A 13,795-nucleotide genomic window follows, 5' to 3' on the forward strand; every position below is an offset into this window, starting at 1 on the left:
TGGTTGCGGCTTCTTGAATTCTAATTCGGAGTTAATGCAGGCTTGTCATAGGGGCAGCACATCTACTCTGTCCCTTAATAACCCTCCACCCAAAAAATTGTATAAGGTCAAATCAGGGGATAGTGGAGGCAATTTCATGAAATCATTGCCTATATTTCCCACTCATCCACTCCAAATGTTCTGAAGGGGCGAATTTGAGAGTAATGAACTTCATAGCGGTAGTGGAGAGGTGCTTCATCTTGCTGGTACAGGTAATCACCAGAATCTTCATTCAATTTGCGGCATTAACAATGATTTAAGCATGTCGATATAGCCTAATAATATATGTCTGTGAATGTGGCTCCCATGAAAAAATTGCAGAAAGCAACAAAATTTCTCTGCTAATTAATGCCGCTGTTTTACTGTTGCTGTCAACAAGGGAAATACAATGAAATCAAAACAAAACCAGAAGGGCTGTTTTATACATGCCATCTGATTCATCATTGTTGTCTGCCAAACTGTGCGCTATAAATTAGTGAAAATTGGACTTACTTCAGAGAACGGATGTAGAGAGGGTATAGGTTAGTAATATTATGATATGAGTAATATTGTGATAGTTATTTTTGAGAATATATTACAATTTTACTGAGCGAGAAGGAGATCGGTTTTTTAGCGTGAACTTATTAAGGGAATGTACGTGGACAAGTTACTGCACAAAACCGGTCCTTCTCTCGCTCAGTAAAATTGTAATAAATTCTCAAACAGAACTATCACAACATTACTCGTATCACAGTATTATCATTCTTTACCCTATATTTCACATCATCATCATCATCATCATCATCATCATCATCATCATCATCATCATCATGAACAATTTCGTTTTACGTCAAAATGGCCTGTGACGGTGAACCTAGCGAAGATGGTCTTGGTCTTTCCACCGATGTTTTGGTCGTCCTTGATCTCGATGTCCTGTTGGAGCGTACTGGAATGCTAATTTTGGGAGTCTAGTTCTTTCCATTCTCCGCAGATGCTGTTTCCATTCTTGTTGGATCTTGTTATCTCCTCAGTTAAACTGGGTACTCCAAGTTTTTCTCTGATTGAAATATTCCTTTGGTGGTCTAATCTAGTGACTCCTAACAATGATCGCAAGAAACGCATTTGGGCTACTTCAAGTTTATGAGAGTTTCTATTATTTAAAATCCGAATTTCACTTTTGTATTTGAGAGCAGATTTTGACGTAATGTTATGTAATCCTAATTTAGTGCCTGTTATCATCTGTTTACTAAAATGTCTGTATGTTATACCGTTCAATTTATTATATTTTTGTAATTTAATATCAATATCACTCTTATGTTCTGCAAATACACTTCCTAAACATGAAAAGTCAGACACTTGTTCTATAATTTTGCCATCAATTTCAATTTTCACCCGTTGTATATTTTTTCCACACATTGCCATTGTTTTGGATTTTGATGTAGAGATTTTCATATCATATTTTCTAGCGATTTTAAATAGTTGGTACGCTGCTATTTGTAGGTTGTCTTCAGAATCTGATAGTAACACTTGATCATTGGAATAAAATATAGCCTAGTTTGGACTATTTTATTCCTTGTTATCGGAATTCCACTGTTCAGGCTTACTGTTTGTTTCCGTTCTTGAACGATTCTATTAAAAGACATATATTGAATAGAAGTGGAGATAATCCACACCTTTGTCGAACACCTTTGGTTGTGTATATAGGTTCTGTTATTTGTCCATCTGGTAATTTAATTTGGATTTTACAGTTCTGATATAAACTTTGTGTAGCTCTTATTATATGTGGGTGTACATGTTCCTCCTGTAATATATGCCTATATTAAAAACTCATAATTCATAACTATTCATTATGATATGTAATTTTTGAGGTTACGGAGAGTGAATTTTGTATATAATGCGCCTTTTTTAAATTAGGTTCACAGTACATATATTTTCCTTGTTATGACAATTGAATGCAAATCTAAAGTGGGAATACATTGGCAACGTGCAATAATTACTGAAAATTAGAGATAATTCATAACGAGAAAGTTTGTGTAGCTATGGTAACAAATGTTTAATCCTAACATTACTGCAGAAATTTTTTTCACGTACCCACCATATCACACGAAAAGCAACACACAATATCGACCCACTCAGTGGCACTGCATGTTTAACACTTCATCAGCCGAAATGCCTGTGGATTAATTAACGCGTGTTTTTAATAACAAAAACGATGAACGCTGAAGAATAACTCTCCATGCTGCATGAAAGCTTCATCAAAACTAGTGAAGTTTTAATAAATTTCACATCTTGTATTTATGTCCCAAAGGAGTTGTGTTTCTATGGAAACCCACAGTTTAATCATCTCCCAACGTGATTAGTTCTCTCAACCGCGCCGAGACAGCTTCCTTCCCAGCCTCCCTAATTCCTCAATACGGCCACAACCAACGTCATCTGCTTTCAAGCTTCGATTCTCACGCTACCTTCCGTTCTCATTTAGGACATCTCCTAATGGTGGGTCACCATGGTTATGTAGTTAGCACGATGTAGGATAATTTCTTTGGGTGTCATTGAAGCTTAAAAAATAAATTTTGCTTCTACATAACAGCTAGACACCATCCCAATGAATGCAAATGTTCATATTTCGTTCTCGTATTGCATTCCTTGCCAGATCCAAACTTTTATGTTTCTTTCGAAACGAAGAAATTACTCTATCACAGGATAGGAGTAAGAGGGTAAGGAGAGGTAGAGAATTTAGTGAATAAGTTATATGGAATAAAACTTAATTTTTTTTTCAAGAATTATTTTCCGCCCTTGAAATCTGAAGGTACAAGAATCTGTACAATGCTGCAAAAATTTTCTTTGTAGTATAAAATGAAGCTTTCATGCAGCATGGAGAGTGCAAGATTCTGTACAATTCTGCAAAAATTCTCTTTGAAGTATAACATTTAGCACCTATAATCCATGACAATATTACACGAGCTTTGGACACTAATATCTGGCCGCAAGGAGTTCTGGTCACTAGAGCTTTTCAAAGGTGGCGCCCCCAAACGCAGGCCACATAGAAAACTCCACATGATCACCAAATAATAACAATGCAATAATAACCATAAGTGGTTTATATCTCAATATACAGGGTTTGATTCGTGTACATTTTTATGTTCTAGCTCTAATCTGAATGAATTACATGCTCTAACCAATGATATTCTATCACAGATGGGTTTATGGTTTGGATCTAATGGTTTTTTGCTTAATGAAGAAAAGACTATCAACATAACTTTTAGCCTAAATCACGTAATAAAAAAGGACAACATACAAAACTATACCTAATTTCTAGGACTTTTTATAGACTCCAGTTTAACATGGGAAAATATATATATATATATATATATATATATATATATATATATATATATATATATGCGCAAAGTTATCAAGAGTTATATATTTATTAAAGAAATTACTGACTAGCATTTCTCAAAATTATTTAAGATGTGCCTACTTTTCGTTCTTTCAGTCGATAATTCGGTATGTTTTATTTTTCTGGGGAAATGGTAGCAAAATTGGGAGTGTCTTGATTTTGAAAAAGAAAGCCATTAGAATTATTCTATGTCAATCAATCTATCTTGAACATTGTCGACCACTTTTCAAATAATCACAGATATTAACTGTCATATATATATATATATATATATATATATATATATATATATATATATATACGACCTAGTTCTTTACACTCGACAAAATATAGACAATTACTCATTAGTAGCCAATATACATGATCATAAAATTAGAAATAGTGAACAAATTAATATTCGATACTGTAGATTACATAAAACTAGTACAAATGTTTCTGTCATGGGGATGAAATTATATAATGAGCTTCCCAGTCAATATTATAAGTTACCAACCAGTAGTTTCAAAACTAGATTTTATAATTGGCTTGTAATTAATCCTTTCTACTCTGTAGATGAGTTTCTTAACATAAATTTATATGAAATTGTTTTTTTAATAAATAAAGTTGTTTACATTTAGTTACAAATATTACATTATGAGTGAAGTGTGTTCATTAATTTTTAGAGTTTCAAAATATTTTCTTTTCATTCTAATTAAACTTTACTGTTTTCAATTATATGTGTATTTTAAAATGTATTTTTTTCCCTTCTGTATTGTGACGAAGCCTATCACTGTATGTTTAATGGCTTAAAAAATCGAACTGAATTGAATTGAATTGACACAACGTTAACAAAACTCGTTCTTACACCAACATGAGGCACGACATGAATTTCTCTGCACACTTGATTAAATTAATCGAAAATATTATTCGATGATCAAAATAATAAAACTGGTCATTTATTGCGTAAGTGTTCCTAATTCTGAGGGATGAGGAAACATTCGATCTTTGAAGAGAGATGCTATAGCTTCCCTTCAACCCCAGTAACCCATCTTCTTTGGAGCGAACTGAATGAAAAACATCAATATTATGTTCTGTCTACGCTACACTAGCGACGAGATGATGAAAATTTGTTTGGATGGTGAACCAGAACTCTCGTAGAAAATCCTTGTGTTACCTGGACCACGGACTTGCTCGACATAAGTTAAAAATCGGAGGTACACCGGGGATCTAACCTGAGACCACAGGATTATAAGTTCAGGATTAAGAAATTAATTTATCCTTTACGAGTACGAATAATTCACTTTTGTTTCTAGAAGAGTTAAACTACGTACTGTACTATATCCCTGCAGGTTAGGGCTGTTCATTACATTCGCCTGTGATTTCAGGTGACAATAATAGCATCATTCTTCGAATTCATGTGGCCCTTGAGCTTATGAACTGAATACAGAAAGTCAACAGCCCGATACTCCCGAACCCTATACACATGCTGTAATGCTAGTTGCGTGCTAATCGCTCGCAGGCGTTGACGTGTGTGTCCTCCATTACACCCAACGCCTCGCCTGCTCGTCTACTATGCCGGGGGCATTCTTGTCACTCGCGAATGATATTTAAAACCAGTTCACGTCGGACGCACTATTTATTTCCTGATTTATAAAATGACAAAGCTAAACAGAACAATGCTGTTGTAGCCAAGGCTGTTGCTTTCCGGTGGGGAAATAAATTGTTTATCTAGTACTTAAAGTAATGTACCTGTCTGAGACGTTCATTGTAATTAAGAAATTAACATATTCCACGTGAACTAGGTATTATTTCTGTTTTTCTTATGATTGGTCTGTGTTGTGTTAAGCGTTGTTCTTTCATCATACTCAACATATGATCGGGAAGTCCAACTACTTCTGAATCTTTACATGATTGAAGACTTAATTAGTTACAAATGGCTTTTAAGGAACCCGAAGGTTCATTGCCGCCCTCACATTAGCCCGCCATCGGTCCCTATCCTGTGCAAGATTAATCCAGTCTCTATCTTCATATCCCACCTCCCTCAAATCCATTTTAATATTATCTTCCCACTACGTCTCGGTCTCCCCAAAGGTCTTTTTCCCTCCGGTCTCCCAACTAACACTCTATATGCATTTCTGGATTTACCCATACGTGCTACATGCCCTGCCCATCTCAAACGTCTGGATTTAATGTTCCTAATTATGTCAGGTGAAGAATACAATGCGTGCAGTTCTGCGTTGTGTAACTTTCTCCATTCTCCTGTAACTTCATCCCGCTTAGCCCCAAATATTTTCCTAAGCACCTTATTCTCAAACACCCTTAACCTATGTTCATCTCTCAGAGTGAGAGTCCAAGTTTCACAACCATACAGAACAACCGGTAATACAACTGTTTTATAAATTCTAACTTTCAGATTTTTTGACAGCAGACTAGATGATAAAAGCTTCTCAACCGAATAATAACACGCATTTCCCATATTTATTCTGCGTTTAATTTCCTCCCGAGTGTCATTTATATTTGTTACTGTTGCTCCAAGATCATGATTGAAGACTAAAGGGTTTAAATGAATCTGCAGTCATTCATTTAGTGTTCTGCCCAAGGGAAGGTCTTTCACTCAAAACCCATTTTTCTCCAATCTTTCCTTTTTTCTGCCTTCCTATTTGTTTCTTTACTAGAATTTAATTTAGACATCTTCTCACCATTCGTGAGCTGCCGCAAGAGGCAGAGAGTGCTTACCATATAAATGTTTACAGGTTCATTAAACCATTTATTTTGTTTTGACAATGAAATTCCTAGAAGTACATAGCTGCAAATACATTTTTATATAAGTGGAAATATACCTAGTTTTAGAGAGAGAGAGGTGAGATTTACAAAAAGTAAAGAATGCTAATAAACGTAGTTTCATTTCGAATATAGGTGATGCTTTAGGAGAGCAATTGATCCTTTCAATGCAGCTAAGGTTACAATCGGAATAATACATGCAGGTATTCCAAGCCTTTTAGACACATCTTTCATTAAGAGAGTAGCGGTACCTCTTGCTCCAACCGGAAGCCCGATTACTTCAAGCTGTTTTAGCCGGTACTTTTGAAGGTAATAGGGAATAGTAGGATTGTAGATATTCTTTTTTCCCTTATCCACTTCTGCTGGCTGTTCCTCATTCGTTTCGAAACGCACAGTGAGATAAATTATGTATCCAGGTCTTGTAGATTCCTTGAAAGCTATTATATCTATGCGCCGTGTACTGTCAGTGACGGAGAGACCATGTACTTCTTCAAAGGTGTAGCAATCGGCATCTTTAAAGGCAGTGGCTATAATTGATCGTACTTGGTGGTGTCGTACTTAATGTCGTCTATCATCTGATATCTTCTTCTCTCCCGAACTCTTCACCCGTTCACCATTCCTTCCAGTGCATCCTTCAGTAGGCAGTTTCTTCTCAGCCAGTGACCCAATCAATTTCCTTTCCACTTCCTGATCAGTTTCAGCATCATTCTTTCTTCACCCACTCTTTCCAACACAGCTTTATTTCTTATTCTGTCTGTCCACTTCACACGTTCCATTCTTCCCCATATCCACATTTCAAATGCTTCTATTCGCTTCTCCTCACTTAGTCGTAGTATCCAGTTTCTACACCATACAATGCAACACTCCATACAAAGCACTTCACTAGTCTCTTCCTTAGTTCTTTTTTCAGGGGTCCTAAGAAGATGCTCCTTTTTTCAAATTACTCTATAGGAGAAGAATTTAGCTCTGATTGAGATTCTGGCTGATATGTATATCTATTATCAGGCAGTACATCTCACTTGACGATGTGTGTTAGAGGAAGAATGCATCTGAAGTCTGATTAGTGGAATATGTAGGTAATCGGCGATGTATGCATAGGAGGGGGAAAGGAACTGGCCATCCTACTCCATTACCTTCTGGCCTTGTTGCCTCATGCATGATGCCTTATGGGTGTTACTTATGAGGTTCAAACCTGTCTTCGGACAATTGACTAAACAACAAAACAACAACAATAATAATCATCACCATCGTAACTAGTGGTGGTGGTGGTGGTGGTGGTAGTGGTAGTGGTAGTAGTAGCAGTAGCAGCAGCAGCAGTAGTAGTAGTAGTAGCAGTAGCAGTAGCAGTAGCAGCAGCAGCAGCAGTAGTAGTAGTAGTAGCAGTAGCAGCAGCAGCAGTAGTAGTAGTAGTAGTAGCAGTAGCAGTAGTAGCAGCAGCAGCAGTAGCAGTAGTAGTAGTAGCAGTAGTAGTAGTAGTAGTAGTAGTAGTAGTAGTAGTAGTAGTAGTATTAGCTTTTAAAATTTCGAATGGTAACATCGAGTGCTGAAGATGATGATAAAATTATGTAGCTTCAAGTTAAACATAAATTAGAATTAAAAAATTATGAACTCATGGCATTTATATTAAACTTATGAAATTTATTAAATGAAATATATTACTTCTGTTAAATAATTATTCTCCTTTAATTTTAGAGTGAACGGTCATAAGACTTATTCCTATTAGATTTTCACATAAAGCATTTCTGAAATTCTGTAATCAGACATTTCATTTTCATGATCTACCCACGTCTTTCGATGGTATTTTTTTTTCAACTTATACTAGTACATTACACTGAATACACTTTCAATTTTATGATTAAGCTTATAATCTCCGTTTATATAGTGCCTTTATCTTTATTCACTATCCTATATAATTGTTTCTGTCGGTGGCTACACAGGTCGTACTGGAATTTTAAACCCCTGCTCTCTGGTCCACCTGTGTAAGAGGCTGATAGGCTGGAATATGGTCGCAATGCGGTGTCCTGGAGAGATCCTATCTAGGAGGATCAATACAATATCGCGTAACTATCCTTTATCCTTTACTTTGTAGGTCATTTAATTCTATCTCCATTACCAGTTTCGTACAAGGGAAGAAGAGGAAGATATAGGCCTGAACAAGAGTTCCATATATCCACAAAATGTGTGAGCTTTCTAGTTATCTGAAAGAAGACCTTATAAATCGTTCTCTAGACGTTTTAGTTAAAGCTTCCTGGTTAACTTGTGATATATCCACTAAGTTCAAGGAGCATCCAGAATAACGGTTCTAACTCAGTAGGCTATCAAATGCAGAAACTTTATGGTTTAGAATTTGAAATGTCCTGCTTTCGAACTCCGAGCTATATAATAACATTGTTGTGAAGTTTTCTCTAAACTTCTGAGATAGATCTGAATACAAAATATTAAAAATATAAAATACTAATTTGTATTTAATATTAAGAACTCGCGAACTATTCTGTGACATTAGTTCTCGCGTGGGGGTGACCACCAAGCAAAAATACGAATTAAAATATAAAATTCATAGTTCCACGTAAACTTTCTAACTCTTATGGGTCATTACTTGCCAGAATGTTCTTAAGTAATAATTTGGACGTATATATTCCACAAAAGTAACACTGTAATACCTGTGGACTGATTTGTAACATTAGTAGTCGCGTGGGGGGTAGAGTGACCCCCACTTAAGAAACGAATTAAAATATGAAATATCCTGGTGCTATGTAAATCTTCTAACTCATATGCACCATTACTTGTCATAATCTTTTAGAGTAAGAGATTTCACGTATAGAATCACAAAAATAACACTATACTACTTGTGGACTAATTTATGACAGAACCCCCAGCCTATAAAATTTAAATTAACGCAACAAAGACAGTGATAAACTGGAAGTTTTCATGTAGTAATATTGCCGACACCCTTTCAGGAAGGTACTGATAAGCTGGATAATGTAGACAACAGCGTAAAAATAATACAAACCAACATATAACATTAGGAGTTAACATGACACCCACGCGACTACTTAAATGATAAGGTGGATCACTGAAAATGCGAGCCAATCTATGTAGGTAAAGAATATCTGTAGTTGTTTGCCCTACACATCCACTTCTCCTCATTTTTCAAACATTAATTCGTTTAAGCATATCTACTTTAGCAATTCCAGAAAATTAATGAAAGTTATGCAAAGTATTCAACAGTTTTAAGCCACCTTAGTGCAACTATAATTCAAAAATGAAATTTTATCCATCATGAAAAAAAAAAAAGTATTCTCAGACGATGTGATACAAATAGGAAGAGCAAGGATATGTATTTAGAATAAAATTTATAACGAAATACAAAATTTAAATATATCTTTTAATGAATCACATATTAAAATGGAGAAATTTTAAATAAATTGTGGACAACTAAAGGGGTGAGAAAAAGATAGTTCAAAGCCACACTTAAAAAAAAATATTTTTGTGCTAGTTTACTTCCTACATATATGAGGAAGTTGCTAGTAAAATATTATAAAAATTAATCAACTAATGACCTAAATATACGTCGAAGAAATTAAGATACTTCACCTAATAGTATTGGACTCTAAACCTTCAATACGTTCTCCTGTATTGACTTAGGACTTTATCATTCTCCCCTTCAATTCATTAAGTACTGTATCTGTAAGAAACAAAATTAATTAAAATAGAGCACGGTAGGAAATGTTTTTATGCTCAACCATACTATAATACGCTCATCACATATGATGTAACTGTATCTTAATGACACACATTAAAGTACTGCTATTCATTATGTTATTGCAACTATCGATTTCCAACTAAGCCTATGCAATATTGATTCATATCGTATGCGCAACATCCCGCACGACTTGAGAGCACCGAACCAAAATGGCAGGCGCGAATTTTTGAAAGTGACATTGATCGAATCACTCAAACGTTAACCCAACTTCAAACATTCCACTGGGAGCCATTCCCCAGATAAATTTCACGAACTGCACAATCAACAACAGATATTTAAAATAAAATAAATTCTGTTCATGTTAATTTTTATATTATAATAAAGTGAGTTCATTTCCTGTGTTTTAATGTGTGTTGCTTTGTGGTTAAAATCTCCATACCAATCCCTGCAAAAAAATCACACGCCTGCCACTACTTACACTCGTGCCATCTTATGATAGTCGAGAAAACATTGAAAATACATGCATGCTGACCATTTCATTATTACTAAAGTAACAATGTAAGACATTTGTAAAAACTCAAAACTTACAAGCAAACGTTATGATGGGGGCAGATACAAAAGTTAATTTTTTTTTCTTCCACCATGTTAATAATATCAAAATAAGTGCTTATATTTTAGCCACTCGACCGCAATTACGAGGCCGTCCATAAAGTGATTTTCCCTGGGACCGTTTATACAAAAAAGCACAATTGCATAGAAATATTTATTGAAACAGATACAACACTTGTTGCGCTATTTGTAAACATATCCCCCACTGGAATTGAGACATTTGTCATACCATGGGATCAATTTTTGTGTCACAGAAGTCAGCCGCCTCAGATTGGAACCAGCGTTTGACTGCGTCTGCACCTCTCTCTGTCGATCCAATGATATGAGAAATGTCTCTATTCCGATGGAAAATATGTTGAAAAATAGTTCAACAAATGCGTGTCTGTTCCAATAAATTTGTCCAATGAAATTGTGTTTTTTTTTTCTGTCAACGACCCCAGACGAACTTATTTTTTTACGGCCCTCGTAATTGCGGTCGAGTGGCCAAAATTTGTATAAGCACTTTTTTGACATTATTAACATGGTGGAAGAAAAAAATTTAACTTTTTTATTTGCCCCTATCAGAACGTTTGCTTGTTAGACATCTAATTATAAATGTTTTTAAAGTTCTTCAAAAGCATGGCAGTTCCGATGTTTCTGTATGACTGTCAATTACAGATAATGAGCAAATGGCGTGAACGAATATTTAGGTGTTGCAGAAATTGTATTACTGAGATCTTCGGCAGGATATACACAATAAAATTGGAAGTTCGAGTAAAATATGGGCCGTTTGGTCACCAAGCGATGATTATCAAAATGAGTTAGTAGTGTTATCGCATTCTCCATGGGGAAAAATATTAATTCTGACATTTGAAGTACTGTAAGTCCATAGTACATAAATGTGCCAAAGCGCATTAGAAGTTTGAGGAATAGAAATTGTTTGCTTCGTCTTATGAAGCATGTCAGGTACTGTAGCTGCACTTGGACTGTCAGCCATGCGTTTACTTCTTCACATACATTTCAGAAACAATAATGGGAATTGTTACTAGAATTTTTTAAAAGAAATTGCACAAAACCCTGTTTTTCTTTCACTTATAGGCCGTGTATCAATTTTTATATAGAACGATGCGCTCTGAGACAAAATCCATGTCTGCACTACGTCTTTCACATCACCATCGTCATCGAAATGTTTGACACCAAGGAATTTCTTCAGGCAAAGCAATGGGTGAAAATAATTTGTTGCCAACTCAGGGCTGTAGGGAGGTGATCAATTTGTTCCCAACCAAGTTACACGATAAGGCCTCTTTCGCGTGGAATTCTCTTGATCAGGTATGCTCAAAATTGTAAAAGCGCCGATTACACGGATGATGCTGCACTGCATAACATACAGAGCGTAAGGACTGGGCTCCGCAACTACATTGCAGCACCGCTCGTGGCATAGTTCTTACTCTTACAAATATGGATAATAAACTGAATTTGAAAAAGGAAAGAATATACACTGTAATATTCAGTTATTACATTATTATATTTAATATAGTTATGATATTATATTTTATCATAGATAATGTTATTTTCATATTCCACCATACATTGCAGTCTATTCGACATCTGCATTCTTTTCTGCAAGTAATCGGAAATCTATTTCCAACGAATTTACTGCAATGCGCAGCTGACTCAAACGATGCTCATCTGTTAATCGTGATCTATGTTTGGATTTAGTAACCTTCATTCTCGAAAATAAAATTGTTCGCACACATATGTCGAGGCGAAGGTAGCCAACATAGTGGCAGCGAATAAGTTCATTTTGGGACATTTCGTCTTGTTCATTTTTTTAATAATTCTATGACTGTCACGTCATATTCTCTGTATTAACTCGTCCTGGAACTGCACTCTCACGGATTGTACTAAATTTACTATGAAACGATTAACAAAAAGATTAATATCACTCTCCATACGTCTAAAATCACTAAATCTATGTTCTGTAAATTCACATTTGAGCTGTTCCAGTGGGTTACGGATATATAATTAACTATATTTTGTTCAGGCACCATGTATCTCTTTACAAGTTCACATCCGTAAAGGGTTTTAGTGCCCTAGCTACTTCCCAACATACTACATAACTTGATCCTAAACATAGATTGAATTGTTCGACTCTATTCAATGTTTAGCCTTTCATGAAATGCTTTAAATTCTTGAAGCTGTAGTGCAAGTTGCACCCCTGAAAAATTATTTTATCAAAACATGTATTTCTGCTGGAATAAAATCACCACAATAATAATAATAATAATAATAATAATAATAATAATAACGTTGGTATATGAATACATATTACAGAAAACAGCTTCCCTGTTACTTCGGCATGTTCTGGGTGCAGTGCCTATAATGTCGTTTTATGCTGCTCAGAAGTATTCCTGACAGTACCTTACAACATAGTAAACACTTTACGTTTTCACCGAACGCACAACAAAAATAGTCTTCCTCCCACACTGTATGGAATGATCCTTTGCTTACAGAAGGTTTCGACTGTGTCATTGTCCCGCACTGTTCGTACGTTACTAAGTACTTGAACTGCCTTCCGCAGTCATCGGTCGAGCTTCGAACGAGGAACAGCACGCTCTACATTGGAAGGTTGTGATTACAGAACGTAATCGCGAGTCAGAGAATGAGCATACCTGCTCTTGATTCATAACAATGCAAGACCATACAAAGCCAAATATACATCAAGACCTCATTACGTTACTTGGTTTGGAACAATTTTATTCGGCCATCCTTCCTACAGCCCTGACTTGGACCCTAGTGATTTTCACCCGTTTCCTCATCTGAAGAAATCCAATGGTGGCACACATTTGACGAATTTATTGATATAAAAGAAGCAGTTTCGAATGGCTTTTATCATAGTCGACACCGTTCTATGACGAAGGGATTCAAACATTGGTTCCCCGTTATGATATGTGCCTCAATAACGGCGGAAGCTATGTGGTGTAATGGTTTGACGTATGTAGAGTCCACTGAAAATAAAGTATTTTGAAAATAATGTAATATTTATTTTTTTTTAATTATCGGTACTCATTGTAAAAAGGCGCCTTGTACGAAGGGCTTTGAGCTCCCGCCCTTCTCAGGCTATTCGTTTTCGGATGAGGCAGGATGGGCCACATGTCAGAATCAGCTTCAGGAATGACACTCGGCCATCGGTCGGACGTGGAGATTCATCTCATTTAATTATAGGGCGCACAATGGATCAAAGAGAAAGGATCCGTTTCGGTTTTATCCCATGAAGAGCCAAGGTAACATACTGTAACGTGCTATCAAACGACGCTTCACCAAAA

The 13,795-nt window shown here is 35.8% G+C and overlaps 1 protein-coding gene across 1 annotated transcript in view; it reads left to right on the forward strand.

Annotated features, from left to right (window-relative positions):
- Nucleotides 1-873: 873 nt before the first annotated feature.
- The window catches only part of LOC138692753 (lachesin-like), a 233,025-nt gene continuing 220,103 nt past the window's right edge, over nucleotides 874-13,795 (forward strand). Inside the window, exon 1 of the mRNA XM_069815947.1 lies at nucleotides 874-961. Within this exon, the coding sequence (XP_069672048.1) occupies nucleotides 874-961 (88 nt within the window). The remainder of the gene's footprint in view (nucleotides 962-13,795) is intronic.

The sequence above is a fragment of the Periplaneta americana genome, chromosome 17, assembly GCF_040183065.1.
Source record: "Periplaneta americana isolate PAMFEO1 chromosome 17, P.americana_PAMFEO1_priV1, whole genome shotgun sequence".
NCBI lineage: Eukaryota > Metazoa > Arthropoda > Insecta > Blattodea > Blattidae > Periplaneta > Periplaneta americana.